Source organism: Ursus arctos, unplaced genomic scaffold, assembly GCF_023065955.2.
Source record: "Ursus arctos isolate Adak ecotype North America unplaced genomic scaffold, UrsArc2.0 scaffold_16, whole genome shotgun sequence".
In the NCBI taxonomy this organism is placed as follows: Eukaryota; Metazoa; Chordata; class Mammalia; order Carnivora; family Ursidae; genus Ursus; species Ursus arctos.
Window position 1 is genome coordinate 9,958,163 of NW_026622830.1, and position 26,012 is coordinate 9,984,174.

General features: G+C 46.7%; 1 protein-coding gene across 4 annotated transcripts; it reads left to right on the top strand.

Annotated features, from left to right (window-relative positions):
• The first annotated feature begins 5,204 nt into the window (after positions 1 to 5,204).
• SALL4 (spalt like transcription factor 4) lies at positions 5,205 to 25,090 on the top strand. Of its 4 annotated transcripts, none has more exons than XM_026503753.4 (4): positions 5,205 to 6,978; positions 17,142 to 19,472; positions 20,528 to 20,808; positions 23,038 to 25,090. In XM_026503753.4, the coding sequence occupies exons 1-4, from the start codon at positions 6,849 to 6,851 to the stop codon at positions 23,455 to 23,457; spliced, it is 3,162 nt and encodes a 1,053-aa protein (XP_026359538.1). In that variant the 5' UTR covers positions 5,205 to 6,848; the 3' UTR covers positions 23,458 to 25,090. The 4 variants fall into 4 exon arrangements, with proteins under 4 accessions (XP_026359538.1, XP_044241841.1, XP_044241840.2 ...); XM_044385906.3 differs by having other exon boundaries at positions 6,129 to 6,978; positions 17,142 to 18,152; XM_044385905.3 differs by lacking the exon at positions 5,205 to 6,978 and having other exon boundaries at positions 15,101 to 19,472.
• Positions 25,091 to 26,012: the final 922 nt, after the last annotated feature.

Consider the following 26,012-nt stretch of genomic DNA (forward strand, 5'->3'; position numbering starts at 1 on the left):
TCGTGCTTCCCCGTGCTTAACTCTCGTTCTGTTTCCTTGGAGTATGATTCCTTCTCTTTCGCTGTGTTGATTTATTCCCCTGCACTCATCATCCCCCTGTATTTTTCTTCTTTAGCATTTGGTTTCTCCTGCTCTTGTCTGGGCTTCGCTCCCCCCCCACCCCCGCCTCCATTCTGGTACCCCCCAGTCCTTTTGTGACCCAACCAGACTGGGACCAAGCCATTTGTTTATTTCAGAGCCTGAGCCAGGAGGGGGGTGGGGGAAGAAGTTAAAATCTCTCCACACATTAAAACAAAGAAAAGAACATTTTATATTCCCTTTCATGGTCAAAAGATGATCCTTTCTTCCCCTTCACAAAATCCATTTAGGTGTTTATAGACCAGTTATCTTAACAATGACTGTCCTTTGCTTTTCTCTCTGTGCCAAATAACATTCTTAATTGCCTTGCTCCAACTGTCTCACTTTTTGTGTGTTCGGGAGAGTTCCCTGACAAGTTTATTTTCAATTATAATTTATATTGCAAAGACGGATAGATATTTATGACCGTAAACTTCCCTGCGTGCTGGGCTTTTAGCTCTCGAAAGGTCTGTTATAATAAAGAACGCTTGTGGCAAATTCACAGAAGCGACTTCTCAGTGATTTTTTTTTTTTTTTTTTAGAGACAGAGTTCAGAATAAGCACATTTGGGGAGGGGGAGGCAGTATTTGTGTCTGGTAGATAAAAAAGCGAGAGAATGCTTTAGAAAAGGTTGCGGGTGCCAAGGCAGAAATGTTTTAAGCAAAGAATATATCAGAACTGCTCAAAAAAGGAAATGAAAAGCAAAGCATTTTTAGCTGAAAAATTGTTCAATCAATTGAACCTTCAACTTGTTTTTGAAAATCTATACGTTTCTCCTGTCCAGTTACGAAACATGTGAGTGCCCTGATAAGCATGTTTATGGGCTTCCCCATTTAGCTTGATCACTCATGTTACCGAGGCTCGTGTCTTGCACAAGAGCCTGCAGAGGGAATAAGATAGTATTTGGAAAATGCTCGTGAAGGGTTGTGAATTTGGAGAACACCGACATTCATTTCAGAACAACTCAGGACAGGAGGCCTTAAGGAAAGAAATCCAAAATTTGAGCAGAGCTCTCTGAAGGGGATGCCCCTGAATAGGGTCCCTAATAAAAAACACACAACTCAAAATGTAGAACAGGGGCTGGTTAAGCAAATTAAAGGTTTGTTTCCAGAGTGAAAAAAATTACATTATAAAACACGTTTACAACGTGTTCGTTTTTTAATGCGGTGGGAAAGGCTTATGACACCCTGGTTCAGTGAAATAAACAGAACACCAGACTTTATTTTCAAATTGATCTCGATTACATTAAAGGTACGATATTCATGGAAGAAAGATTAGAGGAAAATTCACTAGAATGTTATCTTTCTCTGATCTGCAGAGGAAGCAGATAAATTACTCAAATCATCCCATGAGCGAATATAAGATTGCAGTTGTGCAATCTTTGAGGGAAAAGGCAAGAATGCAGGGGTTTGATTTAGTTGGGGGAGGTTAAGAAGGCTCCCCTGGAAAAGATAAGAGGATTTGATTGTGATTTCGTATTTCGAGTTTTATTAGAAAATGTCTTACTATTAAAAAAACGCATTAGGTCGATGCTAACATGGTCTTGAAATCATATTGCCTATAGTCCCCAGTTTTTCAATGCCAGCGCTACTGACATTTTGGTCAGATAATTCCTTTTCGTGGGGTAGCTCTCCTGGGCATTGTAGGCTGTGAGTAGGACCCCTGGCCTCTACCGTCTAGATAACAGTAGCCCTCTTGAGTTGTGACAACCAAAAACCGGCTCCAGACATTGCCAAATGTCGCCTGGTTGGGGAGGGAGCCAAATCACCCCCCATTGAGAACCTCTGCAGTGGACTTAAGAGAATCAACATTCTGGAAAGCACGTGAGTGCCTAAGATTGACCTCAAGACCTGCATGCCTGGGCTAGAGTGGGCTGGTCAAGTGGCTGAGGGACAGAAGTGCCCCTCACATCAGTTTTCCCTTTCTTTGTCCATCTCGTCTCCGACTGAAGAACCGGCAGGAGAAATTGTTGTTTCTGACATTTCATTCCCGCTTTAACGAACTCTGGAGTATTAATACTTTTTTTTTTTAAGTCTACACTTGTAGGCTTCCATATATTAGCAGCAACGAGGAAGACTAATTAGGGCAGGAAATTGTTCGATACCAATTTGGGATTGATAAAATGGCAACATGTTGAGATATCAAAACGAGGGAGGGGGAGAATCATCAGTTAAGTGGGGATTATTGCAATTAGCCAGCCTTTGCAACCATAAATCATCCTCATCCAGGGGCTCCGGGCCAGGACGCTCAGAAAAGTGGGCATTTGGCCCCATAATAAAGCACTCCTGGTGAATTACAAGCATGATTTCTGAAGCAATTTTAGCTCAACTTCTAAATCTCTAGAATTTGAAGACTTCCTTCCAGAAATAAAGACTTCCATGAGGCAGGCAGATACCAAATCGATGCAAGTCTGTAGCCTCCAAGAGGTGGACCCATGCTGAGAAAAGGCCGCTCTTTATACTTCCCGAATCCAAGCCTCACATTTCCCAAATTAAAGCAGCAATGGTTACCATGTCGGTCCACGTGGCCGTTTCCTGGCATGAAGAATTAGAGACCCAAAGGGGCATATTTTGCATGGCAGATCATGATTTATGGACACCAGCCTTGCCACTTTAGCCTTTTCAAGCTTGCGATGCTGGGAATCCCACATAGGAAAAAAAAAAACCACCCCCATATTTATGGCCCTTTCAATTAGAGGGATAACCAGATATCTAACTGCCTTCCTAAAAACAGCTTCCTTTAGGTGTGCCTTACATACCCTAAAATGCAGCTATTGTAAGTGTACCGTTTGATAGTTTTTATAAATCAATACAGTTGGGCAGCCCTCAGTTTGTAATTGCCTTGTTTCCCCAATTGTGGTAAAATACCATTTACCCTCTTAGCCGTCTTTAGGTGTATCGTTCGGTGGTATTAAGAACATTCCCGTGGCTATGCAATCTCTAGATCTCTTTCCATCTTGCAAAACTGAAACTCCATACCCATTAAACAACAACTCCCCATCCCCCCTCTCATAAGTACCTCCTGTAAGTGGAATCAAATAGTATTTGTCTTTTTGTGACTAGCTTATTTCCTTTAGCATCAGGTCCCCAAGGGTCATCCATGTGGTAGCACATGCTAGAATTTCTTTCCTTTTTAAGGCTGAATAATATTTCTTTGTATGTAGACACCACATTTTGTGTATCCATTCATCTCTGGATGAACTCTCGGCTTGCCTCCACGTTTTAGCTCTTGGGAATAATGCTGCTACAAACACGGGTGTACACATATCTCTTCCTGTCCCTGCTTTTGGCTCTTTGGGGCATACACCCCAACGTGGAAATGCTTTATCAAATGATAACGCGATGTTTGATTTTTTTGAGGAACCACCATACTGTTTTCCATAGCAGCTGCACCAATTTGCATTCCCACCATTGGTAATTGCCTTTAATACTTTATTTTGTATTCCAGCCTGCAAAATCATTTACCCTTGATGGATTCATTCATTATTATTTATTGCGACTTCCGTGTTCTATTGCCGTGGCGAAGGGCTGGGGACTCAGTGGTGAGGTGTCTGCTTTCGTGCGGCCTGTGCTGTGAAAAACAAGCAATAAACAGACATTCAATTAAATCTATCATCATAAATTTCAAACCATGCTATCAAAGGAAAGAATTGGCTTCTGGCAGACTAAGAGGTGAGACCCGATTTGGATGAGTAAAGGGGGGTGTTAGGCAGGGAAATCTGAACTGGAGACTAGAAACTTAGTAGGGAAGGGCCGGGTGTCACAGAGGTGGGATTTTTGGGGAAAGGGGTAGAAGCTCTGAGAGCCAGGGGGACCTATGCCCTTTCACTGAAAAGTGATGGAGTTCATACATGGAGCGTGCGTCTGTTAGGACCTGCAAGGTGCTGACAGGAGCTCCAAGCTTGTTTTCCCATCGTGAAACAGGAATAAAAAAAGGATTTTAATGAGGATGAAATAGGATTATGTATCCCAAATGTCCTCATTGACAGTAAAGCCTCAGTTTTCATAGACTGCCTGAAAGGTAGAGCAAGAAATGAATTTCCCAACGATTTCTGCCTGGGGCAAACAGTGAGAATGATTGGATTATATAAACCCAGTCACCTAACAGAAGGCATTAAAAAGCTTAATATTATCTTTTACTTTGATCTTTTTTTTTTTTCTTTCTGGTTCCACCGGGTCTTTTGATTGTTCAAGGAATATTAAATAATTTTTAAAAAATGCCTTTGATTAGGGACTTGCCTGTAGCCCTCTATTCTCCATTCTCTTGCTCGGGTCTTCACCCCCTGCTCCTGGCTGCTCGCTGGAGGTAAGTTCAAAACGTGGATGACAGCTTTCTTCCCTTGACACGATGTTCATGGAAGGTTTCCGCTGGAGGAGAACTTCTCCTTGATTTTACCAGTAGAATTTACTTCTACAGAGCCTGGATTTTCCAGGACTGGCTTAATGTAGCCTATGTTTTCTTTTACCCCAATTCTTTCTTGTTCTTGTTTTCTTGTCTATATTCAGCCTCAGCTGAATGACAGGTTTGGGGATACGATAAGAAGAAATTTGGAGCCGGGTTTAAGGGATCGACCACCAACTCAGACACTTCCTAATTAAGTCACTTCACATCTCTGAGCCTCAGTTTCCCTGGGAAGATAAAACAAGGGAGTGTGCATTTAATGAGTCTGTGGCACAGAACAGGGGCTCAAATAATCATCATCATCATCACTTGGAGAGGCAAGTGGCAGTTTTCTGACCTTGTTCTAAGTAGAAATGATGAAACTATCAACTAAAATAAATAAATATAAGAAACTGTATCTTTAATGAGGTCTTCCTTAAACCACTGAGATGTCTTGAGCTGTAAACATACTGTACATTCATTCATTTAGATTTGTCAATTACATCTCCTGCCCCAGCCATGTTCAACAGGAAAGGTGTTGGGAATATAAGTAAATTAGTCAGCCAGGCAGGTGTTAATTGGCTTTTTTACTCAGTATGAGAATTCTAAACAGCTTCCATGTATTATTAAACCAAATCCTTACCTTCCCAACTTTGGCCACTGACTGTAATTCTATTTTTTTTTTTTTTTTTTTTTGCTTTAGGAGACTTACAGAAAACAATGCAAAGCATTTTCAAACACAGACCCAAAATTGGAGTTTAACCTTCTTTCAGTAAACTTTTACTGATGGCCATGAGTATCAAAAAGATCCTCAAGCTGATTTATTTTCTGCCTTGGGACGTCCAAACATCCAGGTGAGTGTATTTATGAGCCCAGCATTCTATTTCGCTTGCATTTCTGATGAGCTTACAAGAAACTCTTACAAGCTGGGAACTTGATATATAACTAATCGAGAAAATGCAAGGCACAAATGTGGATGGCTTACAGTTCTCTTACAATGAAGTAAATGGCAAATAAGGACGCAGGCCCAGAGGCTTCACGGAAACACCAATCAAAGACTTAGAAGGCTGAAAATTTCATCATTTATTCGACATTTATCGAGCATTTACATTGTGCAAGGCAGTTAGTGCAATTAAATATAGAGATTTACTGGATCGATGTATAGGCATGTAATATTATACACACACAATTTTAGAAAATGCCAGGTATCCCCATGTCAGGATGATGCAATCACTTTGAACTATACTCCTTTTGCATAATGAAGCCCGTACTGCAAAAAATTCCAAAAATGATTAGTTTAGTGACACCCAGTTACTCTGACAGTACTCACTGCTGTTCCATGGGCGATGTCAGAGCATTGTCTCAGCAATAAAATATGATGTTATCAGACATTTATGGCTTGTGGGGGAAAAAATGCAATTGCTTGCCGTTTTGATATTATCTGACTATACTGGCCTTTAATCTGCCTTTTCTGTATTTAGCATCTAGTCATTTTAGAGTAAAAAGAGGCTTCCAAACCAAAAATCAACGTGGCATTGTAACAACAAACCAATCCTTGTGAATATGAACCCTGGGGCTATAATTTAGCATTTAAAGGAAATAAATCATGGTGAGAGGATATTCTAAAATTTTGGAAATTCCAAGGCCACTTTAAGAGTTGAGATGAATTGGGAAGGTTGAATAAACCACCATTTTCACAATTCTTCAGGCACCTCGAAATTCCATTTAAACATTTCAATCAAAAATAAGATGGAAGGAGACATGTGTCACATCTCAGTTTTTTTGTTTGTGGGTTTTTTGGATAGATGTAAAAATTGAGTCAAACTACTCCACTGAAAAGACCTTCCAACCCCGGCTTGCGCGGATATCAACTTTACAAAAGTAATTTTTGGAGCACACCACCAAATAGGTTCGTTCCAAAACTCTTATGGACGATCCTAGTTTTTAATAAGCACACAATTATTTTTATTCTTCTCTCCAAGGACTCGGATAGCTGGAGCGAGGATGGGTCCCCCTCTGATTTCGTGCACGATCCAGCCAATCTGAGCCCGGATGCTAATTAGTTGCGCTCCCCCGATGAACACGCCTTTGTCGCATGTAGGGCCGGACTACAAAGCCCAGAATGCCTCGCCCCTCCCTGATCAATGAGGGCTTATTTAAATGATCTCTGAGGTCTTGGACCCAGGCCAATCAGCTGTCAGGGCTCATGATAAATCGCAATGCATTATTGATAATAATAATTACTGGGACATGCGCGTTCCGGCCGAAGGGGGGTAAATTTCCTAACTCCAGGAATTTGTGGCGGAGTGGGCAAATAACCGCGGCTCTCCAGGCGGCCCGATGCTCGCACCATGTCGAGGCGCAAGCAGGCGAAACCCCAGCACATCAACTCGGAGGAGGACCAGGGCGAGCAGCAGCCGCAGCAGCCGGCCCCGGAGTTTGCAGATGCGGCCCCAGCGGCGCCGGCGGCGGGGGAGCCGGGTGAGTGGGGCTGGGGGCGCGCGCCGGGGGCGGGCAGTTTCCCGGACGTTCGCTGGACCCTCGAAGGCGCGAGCTTCGGGGAGCTAGCGGCTTCTAGCACAGATTCTGGAACCAAGATCTGGGGGCTCAGTTCTAGAGAAGGCACCCTCGTTCCCCCCCACCCCCGCCCTTGTTAATTTTACACTTTTACCTCTTCCCTCTCTTGTGTAAGTTTCACCGCCAGGTCTCGCTCCTCTTGTTGTAAGATTGACCCCCCACCCTCTCTGTGTCCCTCATTCCTGAAAGGTTCCCTTCTCGTCCCTTGCCCTTCTCTTAATTGGTTCCACTCCCCTCGCTAGTAATCTCCCCCCCCCCACTTGTAACTTAGGTTCCCCTCCTCCCTCCCTGGCGCCGCTTTTAAAAGAAAGACCCCGGGGGTCCCCACCTTTTCCCTCACCCCTTGGGGCTTTTCTAGGAGGCCGGAGAAGGGGCGCACCCCTGGAAGACCCCCGGGGGGGAGGGCGATCTGTTGCACGCGCCCCTCCCGGGCCAAGCGGGGGGAGGGGGCGCGACCTCTCCCCACCTCCGGGAGCTGGGGTGCGGGCCACCCGCTCTGAGGGGATTGGAGGGCCCGAAGAGGTGGCGGAGAAGGGCACAGTATTTCCCTTTTCAAAAATTTCTTTAGGGTTTTGGCTTTTTCTCCCCGGGCTTTGCCGCCTGCCGATCTTCGCCCTAACCTTTCGGGGCCTGACCTCCAGCCATCTTTGATTTCCGACTTCCTAAAAATAACCGCGGCGAGCCGTAGGGGTGCAGGCCCCCAGGGGCCGGGGTCGCGGGCGCGCGGTAATCCCTTTGGGGTACACTGGTCTGGAATTTTGCGGGGCTTTCCTGGGGCGCCCGGCTTTCCAGAAGCGCGCCCCGGGGCCAGAGGGGAGAGGTCGGGCCAGGGCTGGGCGGTCGCGGCCGGGGTGAGCTCCCGGGGCTGACCCGCCCCCACGCTTCCGCGGCGCGCGGCTCCGGGGTCGGAAGGCGTTCGGGACCCCAGCCCAGCCGGGAGCGGTGGGGCAAACTCCCCTCCTCCGAGTCACTTCACCGAGGAGGTTGTAGGAGCGAGTCGATTTCCCACTATCTCCCCTCCGTCCTGGCCCGCCAAATTGTCGCCTGATAAGTTTTTAGCTACGCGTGGGGGGAGGGGGCGTTGTTAACCTCCTCTTGGGCCTTGTGGGTTGTTTCCCCTCTTCTCTCCGCCTGCTTTCTAATTTCTCAGCCGCTGATGGGGGTGTGCACTGCAATCCCAGACGCTCTAAGTCACAACTCCGACGGGAAGGCTGCGCTCCTTCTTGGCTATCTCCCCCCTTTTTCGGGGAGGGAATGTAGTATGTTTCCCAAATTTATAATAGGTTAATGTAAATCCCTATTTTTTTTCTCCCCGCAAGTAACATTTTTTCCAGGGCAAATTAGATCGGCTTCACGAGGGGCGGCTGTGCGTTTTCGGGGCGTCTGATGGTCAGGGCTGCGGGCACCCGAGGTCTCAGGAGGATGGACTCTCTTTGTGCCTCGGGTGGGGGGGCAGTGGGGGGAGAGCATGGAGAGGCTTCGTCGCCTGGCCCACCTGGAACAAAAGGGTTAACCCTCCGCCCGCCCGCTTCCTCCCAAGAGGAGGGGCGAGCTTCGGGCTCTGACCCCTCCCCTGGTTCTTCTCTGACCTCCCCATTCTCCTACTCCCTTCATTTTTGGTGGGCGCACGCAAGTGGTGCTTTTGGTGGTGTTGGGCACCTTTGCGGGGAGCTTGTTACAGGGTGGCTTCTTAAGTTAATGCTGGTTGGAGTTTGCAATCTGTTAACCCGAGCTAGGCTTAGGATCTCAGGCCTGACTGTGCGCTCCCTCCACGATTTGGGAGGGGGGTGGTTCGCTATTGATCGTTGGGGTTAGAGCGGACCGCCGAGTTGCGCGCGGGCGCCCCCTGGAGGCCCAGCCTGGAGCCGCACACTTTGCTGAGAGGCGGGTCCCCTCACAGGTACCGGCTCACACCTGACGGGTGGGATGGGTTGGGGGGTGGGGATGGAAAGCGCCGGGCTGGGCCAAAGGATGGGCGCCCCTGGGGACTTAAGCTAGTGGCTTGAGCGCGCTCTGGCCGTACCTGGTATTCTTTGCCAAGTCTTTAGAATTCTTGAAAAGAATTCCTCGATGCTAGAATGTGTTCGCAGGGTTTCCAGTTGTCACCATGGGTCAGAAGGTAGTTTCCTCAAGCAGTACATTTTAATGGCTGCATTTTGCATTTAAGCAGCCTGTGTATGTATGTACCTATCTATATGTTACATATATGTAGCTATATAGAGATACATGGATCTGTATAGATCTGTATAGATAGATCTGTATAGACCGATAGATACATAGATATGTATACTTTTTAAAAACTAAGGTTGGGCCAGTCCTATTTTGCAAAACCAGTTTGAGATCCACTTGTAAAGAATGCAGTTCTTGAGGAAGGAAAATGGAGTTTGGAGATCAATTAGCAGATCAAAACATCTGCAGGTGGGCGGTGGGCTCACGCTACATACGGGAAAATTAGCATTTTCTCAAAAGAGTTTCGAATGCCCTTTGTGCTAAACTGGATTACAACCATCAACGATTAAGATCCCCAAGTTTCAAACAACTGCCTAGCCCCAGTTTCTAAACTGAAATGACCTCCACTGGCTGTAATGATTTTGAGAAGAGGGCCCTTGGAAGTTCCTCTTTTAATTGCGGGAGAGAGGGAGAGCTCGTTGGTAGTTAGCTTGAATGTTGCAGGCCGACTTTCTGTGTTTCCATCGTAGTTTCCGATAGAGAAAGGGGCTCCAGTTTGCTTGGAGCCCCTTTTGTTCCGTTAAGAATACATTGCAGAAGTTGGTACTTGGTCATTTCAGCCTCCCCTCGCTTCCTCCTGGGTGGGGAGTTGGGGAGCCATCTTGGGAGGCAGGAGATGGGAGTTAGCACTTCCTCTTTCTAAATGAAGTTAGTGTTTTGGTAAGGTTCTAGAGATGTGCATTCCAATCTGGTTGTATGACTTTCAGCTGTGTAACCTTGAGACCTGCTCGATTTCTCTGAGCTTTTGGAGTTAAAGAGTCCTGTTCAGATCATTTCAACTACAGAAGACCCACTGTGTGCTGGGAATGTGATTAGTAATCAGTTTTGTTCAAAATATGAGTGTTTCCAATTTTATATCTTCCTGTGTCAAGACAGTTCTGAACTGATAGTTGAGATGATTCTGCAGTTTTTAACTCTCGCCCACTGAGTGCCAGACACGAGGCTGGGGACCTCAAGTACATTATCTTTAATTTTCATTTGTACTCATTTTATGAGTAAACAGTAGCTGCGGGTTGAAATGGGTTGCTCATGGTTGATTTTAGCCATGCTTCCAATCCAAGGAGCTGTTTATCATGGTCTGACTCTTCGTTGGTTATGAGATGGGATTTTCCATCAGTTCCTTTGAAGGAGCCCTGATGAGTGTTTAGCTGGTCGAGTTTGGCCATCTCTCCTCCCTTTTAATGTTTGAGATGTGCCTTTTCGGACTTTAGATTAAGGGGTCTTTGGGGAGGAGAGTTGGAAATAAAGCAGTGTTTGCTTTCATGCTCTGGGCCTTACTGCCCTGGAAAAATCATGGGGAAAGAGTTCAACAAGTTCCCTCTTTCATCAGCTCTTTACCTATTGTACTTTTGATTCTTTAAAGAAAGCATCTGAACCATTTTAAAAGACTAAATCCAGGCAAGCACTGCATCACCAGTTACCCCCATCCTTTTTTTCCCCCCAAATGAATTTCATGACTGTCAGTCTTGGGGGGTGGGGGGCTCTGTAGAAGGGGACAACAAAAGCCCCTGCCTGCATGGAGTTTACAAGTTTGCTTGAAAGATGAGCTCCAGTCGAGGGAAAATGGGACCTATCTCTTAATGTAAATAGCAGAACTCAGACACATTAACAGCTGTTAGAACTTTCTTTGATTCTTTTACTGTTTTTCCTTCTCAGCGGAGTCTCTGAATTTTGATCCAAGACTGTTGGTGAACAAGTTTTTAGCTCTTGATTAAGTAGAACTTAATTATAGCTTTAATTTGCTATCTATGAATTGAGTTAAAGCCTTGTTACTTAACTGTTTCTCGAATTGCTGAATTGAGATGTAAAATTAAACTGGTAAACGGGCACTTTCTTTCAAGTGGTTCAAAGGACATCTCTTTTCCTTTTGTTTTTTGGTAAGCAATTATCCTGTGGGTGGGGGAGGGTAGAAGATATTGTATACTTTAGATAATCTATTCTTTGTGGTTCTTTTTAATATAGAAATGGGGGAGGGGAAGATAAGCTTGAGTCATAATGCTTTTCTCAAGATTGTACGGGTCTTATTTTTTAAGCATTTTGGAGTCTCCTCCAAAATTGGCTTCTAGTAGATGAGCTTTTCTTCTATACAATAGTAAGAGTATTTTCTATCCATTTGGCAGTGATTGAATCTAAGACCCCTGCTGGGTTTACTGCATTCTTCCAACTTATTGGATAACTAGATGCTGAGAGATAACATTCCTAAAATTCGGAGTGGGGGTGGGGTGGAAAGATGGAAGAACTAGTTGCCGGGTAATCTCTCTGAACTTTGCTTTTTTCCTCTTGGGAAGGGTTAACTTAAGCGGAGCAGGCAATCGTTCATAACCCAGTCCTCTCACTCGCTGTTTGCCCATGGCGGTCTGGATGCAGAAGGTATGTTTTACTGCACATGCATTCAGAGCTGCTGCTGTTTTAAGACTCAAGTGGGATGTTGCTGGCTTTGCATCCAGGCTACAGAAGAGGCCAGCCTGTGTATACAGGGAAGGCAAGCTGGTATTCAGGTTGTAAATCACTCTTGGAAACTGTTAGATCCTTCTAGTGCAGGGGAGCTTAACCTTTTTTGTGCCATAGATTCCTTCTCCACAGAACGTATTTAAATGCAAAAAATAAAATACACAGAAACACCAAGGAAATAAATTGCATTGAAATACAGTTATCAAAACCAAAAACATTTGTGATATAATAACATGCTTTATGAACGCATTAAATAAGATTAGCGCAGCTGGTAGGTAACCACCAGAATTTCCAGTAAGGCAGCAGCATTAGCAGCATATGAAAGGATCTGCTTTCTGTTGAAGGTTCTGCAAATACCACTGGGGTGTGTTTCCTACGTTTGTCATTGAAAGTCAAATATTAAATTTTAGTTCAGATTAGTGAAAATAAAGATCTCATTTTTTTCCTTATCTAATTTCATGGACTCCAGTTTAAGAATGCTGGTTTAGAACCTGCTTTCAATGAAGGAGTATTGTCTCCAAGGGGGGGGGAGATGTGAACATTTTTTTAAAAAGATTTTTGGGTGGGTGTGAACATTTCTTGAGGGGAAGGAGACAGAAAACTTGATTTACAGTGGTTTGTGGCCTTCCGAAGGACCATAGTACATAAACAGATCTGCAGTATAATTGTGGTATTAAAATTTCATGGGGGGGGGGAGGAAAAGAAAGCTTTAAAAGCCTCCATAAAAGGATGAAATGAAAAAAAGCGTGAGAAACTCTGCTCTAGAAGAAACCGTGATAAATGAGGCCGCTAAGTTTAGTGCCCTTCTGGATAGTGTTTAAGAGCGCAATTCCTGATCTTCTTTTTCCGGTTAGCAGTTTGTTACCCTGAGCCGCTTAATTATTTCTGAGCCTCAGTTTGCGCATCTGCAAATTGGGACCGAGGACGCTGGTTTGATTATGTGGCTGCGGAGATGCGTGGCTTACCGTGAGGGTCGTGGTGGTTCCCTACAGAGTGGGCTGGGCATTTTCGCGTGGGGCTTGATTGGAGATTTCCCGGAAGTTAGAATGGTCGGGTCCAAGGGTTTAAACATGCTAATGAAAAAGAAACCGTAGTACAAAAGTGGATACTTTTGAATTTTTCTCTTCCACCCTCCCAAGAGCTAGAGTGCAGCCATAGTTTCTCTTAACTTCAGACAGAAATGTTTCCACGTACATATTTAATATCTTTATCCACAAACGCAGATGGGACCACAGATACACATCCCATTCTCTTCCTCCTCTTGAAATAAATCCCGGGCGCTTGTCCTGTAAAGGAGCACAAATAACATAGATCTGGTTTATTTTTGTTGGCTACAAAGTAGTCCCTTTTTTTGGTGTACCCTGACTTATTTAACCAGAACCTCACTGCTTGACCACAGAGTGCATCTGTTTTTGTTTTTGCTGTTTGTTAATAGGAGAGATGTATCCTTCTATTTCATAAAGTAAACTCCTAACAAGGGTCAAAGGAGAATTGCACCAAGGCGATGTTGCCTGTGCCTGGAAGGAGCTGTATCTCTTTCTGTGCACCTGCCAACAGTGTGTATTTCCCTGCCAAGAGAAACTTGTTAAAAAGTTCTCCGTTTTAAAGTTCTTGACACATAATTGCCAGAATTGCTTTTCCAAAAAGAGTGCTATGTAACACCCCCTCCCACACCTCATTTCGAGTCTTAGGAAACTGTAGGGATAGATACTGTATTCTGGGAAGTGACCTATTTTTAACTTGATTCTTGAAATATGAGTGGGAACAGGAACTTACGTATTGAACACCTGGAAAGTAGCAAGGGTGCATTGTGTCCTACCTAACTTTTAAAGTAACTCTTGGGAGTCCCATAAAGATAGTAGTAGGGTGTGTCCTAGTCCCTTTCCCCTTCCTTGCCAACCTGACCCCTCAGGCTTTTCTGTCCTCCCTGGAATGTCTTTGAGAGGAAAGATAGTTGCAGTCTCAGCAGAAGAAACATACAATGGTAGAAAGCGTAGGAAGGAGGGAGGATCTGGGCGCTGCATGCCTGGGTTTGAATATTGGCCCTGCAGTTTATCAGATGTATTGCTTTGGGCAAACTGATGTCCTCTGTGCCTCAGTTTCCCCCTCTGTGAAATATTATAGCCCCTACCTCACAGAGTTGTTATAACCTATAAATTGTTTAGAATTACACCTGGTACATAGTAAGTGCTCAGAAGTTACCTGTGACTATTTTTTTTTTTTAAAGATTATTTATTTATTTATTTGACAGAGATAGAGACAGCCAGCGAGAGAGGAAACACAAGCAGGGGGAGTGGGAGAGGAAGAAGCAGGCTCATAGTGGAGGAGCCTGATGTGGGGCTCGATCCCATAACGCCGGGATCACGCCCTGAGCCGAAGGCAGGCGCTTAACCGCTGTGCCACCCAGGCGCCCCTACCTGTGACTATTTTTAATTGTGTTGCTTTGGGCAAGTCACAGTACTTCAGTTCATTGTTCTCAGTAAATGGGACAGATTTTTCATAGATTGGGTGAGTATAGTATGGGGCGTGTAGAGGTCCCTAGTCTGAACTGCAGATACATTATCAGGGTCATCTTTTCACCACCGTCGGATCCCTAGCTCCCCCATCCTGTGCCCAGTAGGAGGTGGGAAGTATTGGTAGATAGGCATTCAGTGACCGTTGTTACAGTCTTGTTCGCAGCAACCCTGATTGCCCAGCTAACCATTTGGGCTATTACAGATAGAAACTGTAGACACACTCATGCATTCACTGAATACCTACAGCATGCACTTTGGCCAGATCCCATCTAGGATGGTGCCAGGCACATTAATACGCACTGGACACATTTGTTAAAAACTTCACTTAACCCAGGCATATCGAACTTACGATGTTGTCATGATTATGCATGTTTCGGGCAGATTCTCAGGGGTAAGGCTATCCTGTCCAACCTGTAGTTCGCAGGCAAGTGCTGGGGCAGCCCTCACCTGCTTTCCCTACACTGGCAGGCCAGACCTGTTTGTGGCTGTTGGCTCTTCTCTCTGGCCCACCCCCAGACCACACATACCTTGCAAAACTTAATAGTGCCCGGTCTGAAATTAATAAAGATGAGGCCACCTTATGTAAATTTTAAAGAACCACTTTTTGAAACTGAAACTCAGAAATCTATAGATCCTCTCAAGAGAAATAAACTCTTTTTTAAGATCAACTCCTCCTCCATACTGTGGCGGTTTCCTCCGCCCCATGGTTTTAGGGGGTGTAATCACCCAAGACGGAGTTGAGAGGCAAAATATATTATTTTGCTTTAAAAAGTAATAATTTCCTGGGGCGCCTGGGTGGCGCAGTTGTTGAGCGTCTGCCTTCAGCTCAGGGCGTGATCCCGGCGTTATGGGATCGAGCCCCACATCAGGCTCCTCTGCTATGAGCCTGCTTCTTCCTCTCCCACTCCCCCTGCTTGTGTTCCCTCTCTGGCTGGCTGGCTCTGACAAATAAGTAAATACAATCTTAAAAAAAGTAAAAATAAAAAAATAAAATAATAATTTCCTGAAAAGTGAGATGGATCCTTCTTGGCCTTTCTCTCATGCATCTCAAACAGGTTTTAAGCAAAAGTGGTCACATTTTACATACTGTTCTGCAGCCTATTTCTTTCACCTAATTTCTGTTCCCATGTCAGAGCATACAGAAGTTATGCCATTTTCGCTGTATGGGTGAATCAAAATTTATTGCTATACACATTTCTGTGGAGAAAAAAAAATACCCCTTACCTGGATCTCTGTATAGTTGTGCAGTTACCTGTGTGGTTGAGATCCATATGCCTAGAGTTGCTGGCTCTGACGTATACCTCTGACTTAGTGGGGGAGTGTACGTACAATCAGATAGCCAGGAAATGAAAAGTAACTTAGGGAGACTCTTCACCCAACTTCTTGTGCTCAGGACCCAGGTGTCCAGATAAAGCCACAGCCCCAAGATGGGCATTTGAATATGCAGGCTAGCATTAACCCTGAAGGGAATAAGACCCAGTTACAAAAGATACCCACAGAGCAATCCTTTTTGGGAACGTAACTGCCCGGAATAGGAAGATATTTGGTTTTGTATATTTCATTTCCCATAAATGACAGTAATAGAAGTTGCAGGTAGAGGGAGAAGAATGAAACCCATGGTTCCCATCCCCTCTTTCCATTCCTTGGGTTTCTCTCTTTACACAATGGCTTATTTAACCCATTTAGTGTCCTGACTGTTAAGACATTTCTCTAGTTTTTCATGATTTGTAAGATCATCAGTCTTTTTTTCTATAGTCACGGCCTTTCTTGAACATGAAATCTTTTCTTTTGTCAGTGTGTCGTATGAAAATATTTCTAGGAGTATCCGCTTGGCCTTGCTGTGTAAATGGACCCAGTGTGCTGTTCTCCATATTTTCGGTGAATTTGGTACTGCTCTTGTAGTTGTTGGCACCTTGAAACCGGGAAGGTACACTTGTTACACTGAAAGAGTGATTTTTTTTTTTTTAAAGATTTTATTTGTCAGAGCGCGCGAGCACAAGAAGGGGGAGCAGCAGGCAGAGGGAGAAGCAGCCTCTTTGCTGAGCAAGGAGCCTGATGTGGGACTCGATGGGATCATGACCTGAGCCGAAGGCAGATGCTTGGCTGGAGCCACCCAGGCGTCCCTGAAAGATTGATTTAATGCAGTTTTGCTTTCAGTGGCCCCAAGGTGGGGATGAGCAGCCATATTTGAGCAGGTTTCCAATGTCATTTATAGTCACGACGTCAGACCCATTTGCCTTTGCAAACTTGTTCTGAGTGGGGTGCAGAGCTCCAAGGGAATTATTTTAATAATAAATTGTGTGAATTTCCTAGGGTTTCCATGACAAATTGGATGGCTTAAAACAACAGAAATTTAGTCTAATGGTTCTGGAGGCCAGACATCTGAAATGGAGGTGTTGGGGGGGGATGGTTCCTTCTGGAGACTTTGAGGAAGAAAGTGTTCCAAGCCTCCTTTCTATCTTCTGTTGGCTTCCAGTAGTCCTTGTTTAACAGACACGTAATTCCTTCCTAGGGCCTTGCTCGTTCCATCTCTCCTTTCCCTTCTTTTTAAGAACAACAGGCATTGGGTTAGGGACCCTCTCAGTTAGATGTGGGAAGACCCTGTCCCAAGTAAGTTCACATGCACAGGTGCTGGGTATAAGGACTTGGACATCTTTGGGGCAGGGGTGGGGGGACACGATTCAACCCACTACACCAGTGGTTGGTTCATTCAGACCTCTGGCCAGTGGATGCCTAGTTCCCTTCTACAGTCTTCTGCCTGTTCGGACACAGGTCACGAAGGCGTCTGTATTGCGCGTTGTGGTTCTTCCCTGGAAGTGGCCCCACATCCCTTTCTGGGCACAGTTCTTAGCTCGTGTTCTCTTGTCGCAGGTGCTCCAATGAACCACCCAGGGAATGGCAGCGAAGCCAGCAGGGATGGACTGACAGCAAAGAGGACGCGTCGGGAGGAGACGCACATCTGTGAGAAATGCTGTGCCGAGTTCTTCAGCTTCTCTGAGTTCTTAGAACACAAGAAAAATTGCACTAAAAATCCCCCTGTGCTCATCATGAACGACAGCGAGGGGCCAGTGCCTTCCGAAGACTTCTCCGGGGCTGCGCTGAGTCCCAGCAGTAAGGAGGGGGGCCCCCGGGAGGATGGCGGCGGCTCGGGGGACGCGAAGGAGAAGCTGGGGGCCGAGTCGGTCGTGTACTTGAAGACCGAGACCGCCCTGCCGTCCGCGTCCCAGGACATAAGCTACGTACCCAAAGGCAAAGTGGCCAACACTAACGTCACGCTTCAGGCGCTGCGGGGCACCAAGGTGGCGGTGAATCAGCGGGGCGCCGAGGCCCCCCCGGGCCCCCTGCCGGGCGCCAGCAGCATCCCGTGGGTCCTGGAGCAGATCCTGTGCTTACAGCAGCAGCAGCTGCAGCAGATCCAGCTCACCGAGCAGATCCGCGTCCAGGTGAACATGTGGGCCTCGCACGCCCTGCACTCGGGCGCCGCGGGGGCCGACGCGCTCAAGACCCTGGGCGGCCACGTGTCCCAGCAGGTGTCGGCGGCCGTGGCCCTGCTCAGCCAGAAGGCCGGCAGCCAGGGCCTGGCTCTGGACGCCTTGAAACAGGCCAAGCTACCTCACGCGAACGTCCCTTCCGCCCCCAGCGGCGCCGTGTCCCCGGGGCTGGCGCCCTTCGCCCTGAAGCCGGACGGGACGAGGGTGCTGCCGAACGTCATGTCCCGCCTTCCCGGGACTTTGCTACCTCAGGCCCCGGGCTCTGTGCTCTTCCAGAGCCCTTTCTCCACGGTGGCGTTAGACCCGTCCAAGAAAGGGAAGGGGAAGCCCCCGAACGTGTCCCCGGTGGAGGTCAAAGCCAAAGACGAGGCCGTCCTCTGCAAGCACAAGTGTAAGTACTGTAGCAAGGTTTTTGGGACTGATAGCTCCTTGCAGATCCACCTCCGCTCCCACACCGGAGAGAGACCCTTCGTGTGCTCTGTCTGTGGCCACCGGTTCACCACCAAGGGCAACCTCAAGGTGCACTTTCATCGACACCCCCAGGTGAAGGCGAACCCCCAGCTCTTTGCCGAGTTCCACGACAGAATGGCGGCAGGCAATGGCATTCCCTATGCACTCTCTGTACCTGTCCCCGTAGATGAATCGAGTCTCTCTCTAGACAGCAAACCTGTCCTTGTGACAGGGACCCCCACCGTAGGGCTACCTCAGAATCTCTCTTCAGGGACTAACCCCAAGGACCTCATGGGCGGCCCACTGCCCAACGACCTACAGCCCGGGCCTTCTCCAGACAGTGAGGATGGATCCCTACTATCTGGGGTGGGGCCAAACCACAGTTCCCCAAGGGTTGGTGGCTTCCAAGGGAGCGGGACACCGGAGCCGGGGTCGGAGACCCTGAAATTGCAGCAGCTGGTGGAGAACATCGACAAGGCCACCACCGACCCCAACGAATGTCTCATTTGCCACCGGGTCTTAAGCTGCCAGAGCTCCCTCAAAATGCATTACCGCACCCACACCGGGGAGAGACCGTTCCAGTGTAAGATCTGTGGTCGAGCCTTCTCCACCAAGGGCAACCTGAAGACGCACCTCGGGGTCCACCGGACCAACACGTCCGTAAAGACGCAGCATTCGTGCCCCATCTGCCAGAAGAAGTTCACCAACGCGGTCCTGCTGCAGCAGCACATCCGGATGCACATGGGGGGCCAGATCCCCAACACGCCCCTGCCCGAGAATCCCTGTGACTTTACGGGTCCCGAGTCCATGATAGTCAGTGAGAATGGCAGCGCCGGTGCCGTCGGTCACGATGATGTTATCGAAAGCATCGATGTTGACGAGGTCGGCCCCCAGGATGCCCCCAGTGGCTCCTTGAAGGTCCCCGTGCCTCTTCCCAGCGTCCACTCGGCATCACCCACTCTCGGGTTCGCCGTGACGGCTTCCCTCGATGCCCCGGGGAAGGTGGGTCCTGCTCCTCTTGTCCTGCAGCGGCAGAACAGCAGAGAAAACGGTTCAGTGGAGAGCGATGGCTTGACCAACGACTCGTCGTCCTCAGTGATGGGAGACCAGGAGTACCAGAGCCGAAGTCCAGACGTCCTGGAGACTGCGTCCTTCCAGGCACTGTCCCCAGCCAATAGCCAGGCAGAAAGCATCAAGTCCCGATCTCCTGATGCTGGTGGCAAAGCAGACAGCTCCGAGAACAGCCGCACTGAGATGGAAGGTGATAGAGCTTTGGATTTAACTTAGGTCCATTTTGGGCACGAGGTCATCCAAAAGGAACCTGGGTTGAACTTGGCAAATGGACAGTGTGATGTATGCAAAGCAGCTTCTTTGTAGGGCAGTTAGCCGCTCTCTACTTCTGGGTAGAGGGGCACGATAACTACCTCTGTCCTAGCGCCAATGTCCTTTCATTTGTGGTGGTTACTGCAGGCGGGTATAGACAGTGCACTCGTCGGTTTTTAACTCTGTGGTTGAGCCCCAGGGAGACACTGGGTAATCTTCAGGAAATGATCCACTGGGAGAATGTTTGAGAAAGTAGGCACTGCTTTTTGGGCACTGAGATAAGCCACAGTCCTTTGATTCTGAGGCCCCACGCCCTAATGTAAGGTTCATAGATGAATAGCTCTTGGTGGGAGGGGGGCGTGAGGAGGAGAATCTAACCCATTTTAAATGCACGTAATAAATTTGTGGGGTTCCTGTTGATGTTGTTCATGGTGAAATGGGGAACAGCTGCATCATAGAATGAAATAAAGTTGCTGTCCGGGCATACTTTCTTTCTTTCTTTCTTTCTTTCTTTTTTTTTTTTTGGTGGATAGCAAAGCAAGATTTGAGTGATAGCACAAAGCTCCCAAGGAGGGAGGGGACCCAAGAGGGTTGACCTCCGGGCATAAAAGAGAACTTTTTAAAAATAGTTTTAAGGTATTTATTTTTAAGTAAACTCAACACCCAACATGGGGCTCGAAATCAAGAGTCACGGGACTCTACTAATCGAGCCAGCCAGGCTCTCCTTAAAGATAACTTTTTATGCAGGAACTTGAATTTCAGAGTTCTGCATTTTGCCCATACCTTAAAGCTAAAATGGTGACTTTTCTGAATGAGTTGTTACTCCCTGGGCAGGTCAGCGTGCTCCAGAGGAAGACTGCCTCCGAGGTACACATTGCCCAAAAGCTGTTTCCAGGCTCTCGGTGGGCAGTTGTCATCAAAGCTCTTTTGTGGTTTGAGAAGAAATGAGTATGGGATGATAAAGGTTTGGGGTTTCTTTTCTCTGGATACCAGGTCGTAGCAGTCTGCCATCAACGTTTATCCGAGCCCAGCCAACCTATGTCAAAGTTGAAGTCCCTGGTGCATTTGGTGGACCCGCGACCATGTCCCCAGGCATGACACCTTTGCTAGCGGCCCAGCCACGCCGACAGGCCAAACAGCACGGCTGCACACGGTGCGGGAAGAACTTCTCCTCGGCGAGCGCTCTGCAGATCCACGAGCGGACCCACACGGGGGAGAAGCCCTTCGTGTGTAACATATGTGGGCGAGCGTTCACCACCAAAGGCAACTTGAAGGTGAGGTTTTTCAGGCTCTCAGCGGGGGTGGGGTAGGTGGTGAGCACCGGGTCTTTCTGGTGTTCATCCATCCCTGATGAACTCTTCCATTAAGACCAGTGGGATACCGTGTAGTCGTATCTCAGCTGGCTCTTGAAATAGACATCAGAAAATACGTTCTCTCACATCACGGTGTCTCTGAAATTGGGATACTTCTTGCCGTCAGTGTCTGAAATGGGTCATTTTTTCCCTCTAATCTTAGTGGCACATGGGATAATACTAATGATGTATTTTGCAGATGATGCTGTCTAGGAACGGACACATGGTCTTTTGGATGTTTCTTAGTATCAGATATGTTACATGTAGGGTAGGTTTCCCCCTCCGAGACTGGGGCAGACCAGGACCTCTCTCAACAGACGGGAGATCAGCCTGGAAACAGGTGTTGAATGGCACGTGGTGTCACATGGTGGTGACCAGTCATTTATGGATGCGTGTACGCTTCCAGACTTGATGATCACCCGGTGTGTTGGTTTCTGTTTTTCTAGTTTGCTAGGTTGAAGTAAGTACCATGAGTTAAACATACATAGGATAACAGTACCTGTGGAGTTAAAGGAAAGTCTCCAGGTTATTGGCTGTGCTTTTAAAACCGAGTGGCTGGGTGCTTCCAGAGAATGGCCTATAACTGTTGTTAGATGCCACCTAAGATTTTACGGAGGAGATGGGGAGGAGACTCACCCACATAAGGACTGAATGTGGCCTGTATAAGAACAAAGGATGGGATTTGGGGACCCGGGTTTTCCCTCTGGCCCTGCTTGGTGGTTTCCACGAGATGTTCTCTGGATCTCTTTTCTACCTCTCTCCCACGAGTAGACTAATTCTTTGTGGCTCAAATAAAGGTTAAAACAACTTCTTTTAGTCTTACACATAGTCTTAAAGACCTATAAGACTGTATATCATTTAAAAAATTAAACATACATAGTATGAAAACAAGCTCTATTTTTTAAATTTTTTAGTTGGCAAAAATGTCAGGGAAGGAGCACAAAATAACTTAATCTCTAATACCGACCTCTGGTTAGTTCACAAGCCCTGGGATCAGCCCAGGGAAGGACTAGAGCTCCTTTTGCTACACAAATGGCTTTGGGCAAATGGCTCCTCGTGCCTCAGTTTCCCAGGCATGGGGATAATGGTAGTGACAACTTCAGAATTGTCCTGGACATTAAATGAATTATATTAGAAAAGGGTTCAGATTATGCTTGGAACATCTTAACAGCTTAGAGCTATGAAGAAGTCACTTCTGAGCCCACTGGCAGGATAGCTACTAACTGCTGAGGATATCGGTGCTTTGAAATGAGGTGACCTGAGAAAGTAGTGCCCACCACATTCTTTGAAAGGGATTTAGACACTCAACAGCTGGATCAGAACAGTAATTAGAAAGGGGGCCAAGTGGAAGGAGCAGTAGATGGTAGGGTTTCTGTCATCAGAAGAGGTCTTGCCTTGCCCACCACCCTGGAATATTAGCGCTCATTCCCCACGGTGGCCTTCCATCAGCGCCCCAGCATGGCTGGCTGGTTCTCTGTGATGACGATCACGGATGACTGTCACTGACATCGCGTGTATGTGGCAGATCGGCTCCCATCAGGACAGCGTCTGGTTTGTTCAAAAGTTAATTTCTTCAACTCAGATTTTTGTTCAGGTACTTGGAGACCACGTGCCGTGAGACTTCATAGACCCTTCCGCACCTGGCGCTGTATCCCCCAGTGGCAGGATTTTGCAAAACTCGAATGTGAATAAATAACACAACCGGGATATTGACATGGATGTAACCTACTGGTCTTACAGATTTTCCCATTTTATTTGTACTCGTGTGTGTGTATGTGTTAAGTTCTGCACAGTGTTATTTCCTGTGTGGGTTTGGTCTTCACAAGATTTAACCCCAGCGCTGGAGAGAATGCCTGGTACGTAGTGAGTGTCCCTGTACTCGCTTACACGAACAGATGGGATGGGGACAGAATTGGAGCAAACGTGGAACAAATGTCCTTGCCTTGTTGTCTTTACTTGCCTCTAGGCAGGAATGTGGGCCCATTGTTGCGAGATCATCTGATTTTCCACGCCCCCCCCCCCCCACACACAAGAGAACAGATACCTGGATTTTGACAATGTTCAAACCCACATGTAGACGGACTAGCTTGCCAGCCCGCACGCTATCAAGTCTCTGTTTAGGTGGAAACCTTTCTGTCCCTCTTCCCATAGGTCCACTATATGACGCATGGGGCCAACAACAGCTCGGCGCGCCGTGGGAGGAAGCTGGCCATCGAGAACACCATGGCTCTGTTAGGTACTGATGGGAAGAGAGTCCCTGAGATGTTTCCCAAAGAAATCCTGGCCCCTTCAGTGAACGTGGACCCTGTCGTGTGGAACCATTACACCACCATGCTCAACGGCGGTCTGGCCATGAAGACCAATGAAATCTCTGTGATCCAGAGCGGCGGTATTCCTACCCTCCCGGTTTCGCTGGGGGCCAGCTCCATTGTGAACAACACCACCGTGTCCAAGATGGATGGCTCCCAGTCCGCCATCAGTACTGAAGTGGAAAAACCAGGTGCTGCTGACAGTGTCCCCAAACACCAGTTCCCTCACTTCCTCGAGGAAAACAAGATTGCGGTCAGCTAAGCTCTAGGAGAACCCTTATTGAAGGAGAAATGCAGGCAGGATGACCTCCCGGAGTCCTTTTTTTTTTTTTTTTTCCTTTTTAAAAGAACCCATCTCCTCCTGTTTGTGTTCTTACTGATGTGCAAATGATGTTTACAGTTGGGACCACAACCTCAGGCAAGTCCTACAATCAGATGTTGTTATGCTGCTTTGCAAAAAAAAAAAAAAAAAAAAAAAATTAGAAAAAAGAAAAAAATTTGAAAAAAGAAAAAGTTGAGAAAAAAACAACAAAAAAAGAAAATACATACTAAAACAAATACAGACTAGAATTTTTTTCTTTAATTTTGGAAAGAAGCGGGTCTTGCAGAGTAGCTTTGTTACTTGGCGACAAACTGTATACATAAAAACCTTTGTACAACCGAGAGTAACTATTTTCCAAAGACTATGCCCCTATTTCAAGTTGGAGCTTACGAACTGCAATGGAAAAGACAACTGTTCGCCTAATTGGGGGGAGGGGGTACTAGATACTTCCCTGGTGACTGTATGCGGGTACGTGGACACCATCTGGCATCCGTTTAGGGACCTGTGTTTTGTATGACCCCCAACCTGCACCCATCTTTTTTTTTTTTTTTTCACCCCTGAATGTACTATTTTTTTTTTTTTTTTTTAAACTAAGGTGGTACAATGACAAAATTGCTTCGACCTTGGAACCTTAAGTAGGATGCCCTCAGATGGACTGCGTCTGGTCCGGAGGGAGTCAGTGTGTGTTGCTGCTTATTTAAATACAGTTGGAGCCCCGAGAGTGCCAATGTACTGTCTGCTGCTGTCGGGATGCCCCCTTCCTGAGCCACCAGGAGAGGTGGGCACCTGAGCAGGGACCCTCAGGTGACTTAATTTGGTTCGCCAGTGCCTACCCGATTGAAGAACTGGGTTTTCATTCTTGAAGAAACTCACGGAAGGGCATGTTCCTCACAGGTTCACATACTAATTTGTACAAAAATGTCCTTGGTGCAGCTTACGCCAAGTTACTATGAAGATTATTCTCGAGCATTGCATGAAGGCTACGAAGTTGGAACAGGCAAGTCATGGGTGTGAAAGCTTTAATTTATCTACCTCATTTATTTTTTTATTTTTGTAGCCATAGCGTCTATGTTCCTATTTTCTGACCGCTGAAGTGTTCCGACGCCCTGTCTTAACCTGAGTTGATATGTGGTGGGAGCAGCTGGACGTTTAAGATATTTTCGTGTTTTTTTTTTTTAACTCCCTCCCCTTTTTGTATATGTAATGATGAAACCTGCTCTAATGGTTTAACAAGGAAGGAGAAAGACAGACCTTAATTTCTGAGCGGAGAAGTCTCCCTCTTTGTGGGAAAGTAGATCAAGACTGTTATCAAGTCTGTGCTATCGCACCTGACTTTAGGATCCAAAAAGTTTTTTTGCCACGTTGTGCCTTTCCTTCTGGAATCGTAAGTTGAACACAATGCTAGGACCTGTTTACACTGTGAAGTGGAGATTGTTACAGAGACACACCGGAGCCTTTCTCACTGTTAAGCAAATAATGCCCTTGTGAATGTATGATCTTTGGAGAAACCCCTGTAGTTTTACCTGCTGATGCTGTCTGTCTTGTTGGAGAATAAATTTTGGATGTTGTTTTTTTTTTTTTCTTTTCTTTTCTTCTTTTCCTTTCCCCCACCAGGCGCGTATGTAAATTTTTCTGGTTCATTTCTGCTCTAAACCTGAGAATTCTTACTTAACCATCATTTTGCCCTCAGGAGCCTGCAGGTCCTAGAATCGAAGATGGACATCTGGTTACATCCATGCTGGCCCCATTTCTCAAGCACGCACAAGTAACTGCTTGCTCTCTTTCTTTGTTAGAGTAAACTCATTCTAGAGAACTTGCCTGTGTTCGCTTATGACCACGGAAGGCTTATGGTGCCAGAGATCAGCCCACGTTTCCGCCCCTCCTGATCTGGTGGCAGTCATTGGGCAGAGAGACACTGTTTTGTATTGTCTACTGAATGGACTGCTGAGAATCACATAGGATGGGCACTTGAATTCCAAGGGAGGATTCTTTGAGAGGGTGGTGGAAAAAGTACTCAACTGGGGAGAGACAACAAGGGCAAGACCAGGTTAGCATACTACTGGGAAAGTATCGTGTTGCGTGTGTCTTGCGGTATTTCTCTTCGCAAACCCACTGGCGAGAAACCGGCATCAGGCTTGAGAATCTTTCGGGTGTTGATGAGACCTCGTCTGTGAATGGATCCTCGTGACCTCGGCGGGGGGAGGCCAGGGATTATATTCTCACGGCCTTTAATCTGGTGTGAGCCCTGCGTGGCTACATCCTTTACAGGTGGGTGCCCTCTCCTCCCTCCAAGGGTTGTCTGTCCTTTAGGCTCATCTCTTCTAAATCTGCAGTGTTTTATTTACTCTGAAAGCAAGATGAACTCGGCCTTTCAGAAAGTTGAAATGGAAGTATCTAAACCCTTCTCCCACTTGAAACCCACAGCGAAGTTTTCTATCAGGATTGAAATGTATGAGGATTATTTTTACTTCATAAAAAGCTAATGTTCCTCTTCC

Excerpts from the sequence above, each read along its gene's own strand:
- SALL4 (XM_044385905.3), top strand. The coding sequence starts at position 16,859 with ATGTGGGAAGACCCTGTCCCAAGTAAGTTCACATGCACAGGTGCTGGG. Across the intron at positions 19,473-20,527 it reads CAGCCGCACTGAGATGGAAG|GTCGTAGCAGTCTGCCATCA; the intron begins GTGATAGAGCTT and ends TCTGGATACCAG. Across the intron at positions 20,809-23,037 it reads CCACCAAAGGCAACTTGAAG|GTCCACTATATGACGCATGG; the intron begins GTGAGGTTTTTC and ends CTCTTCCCATAG.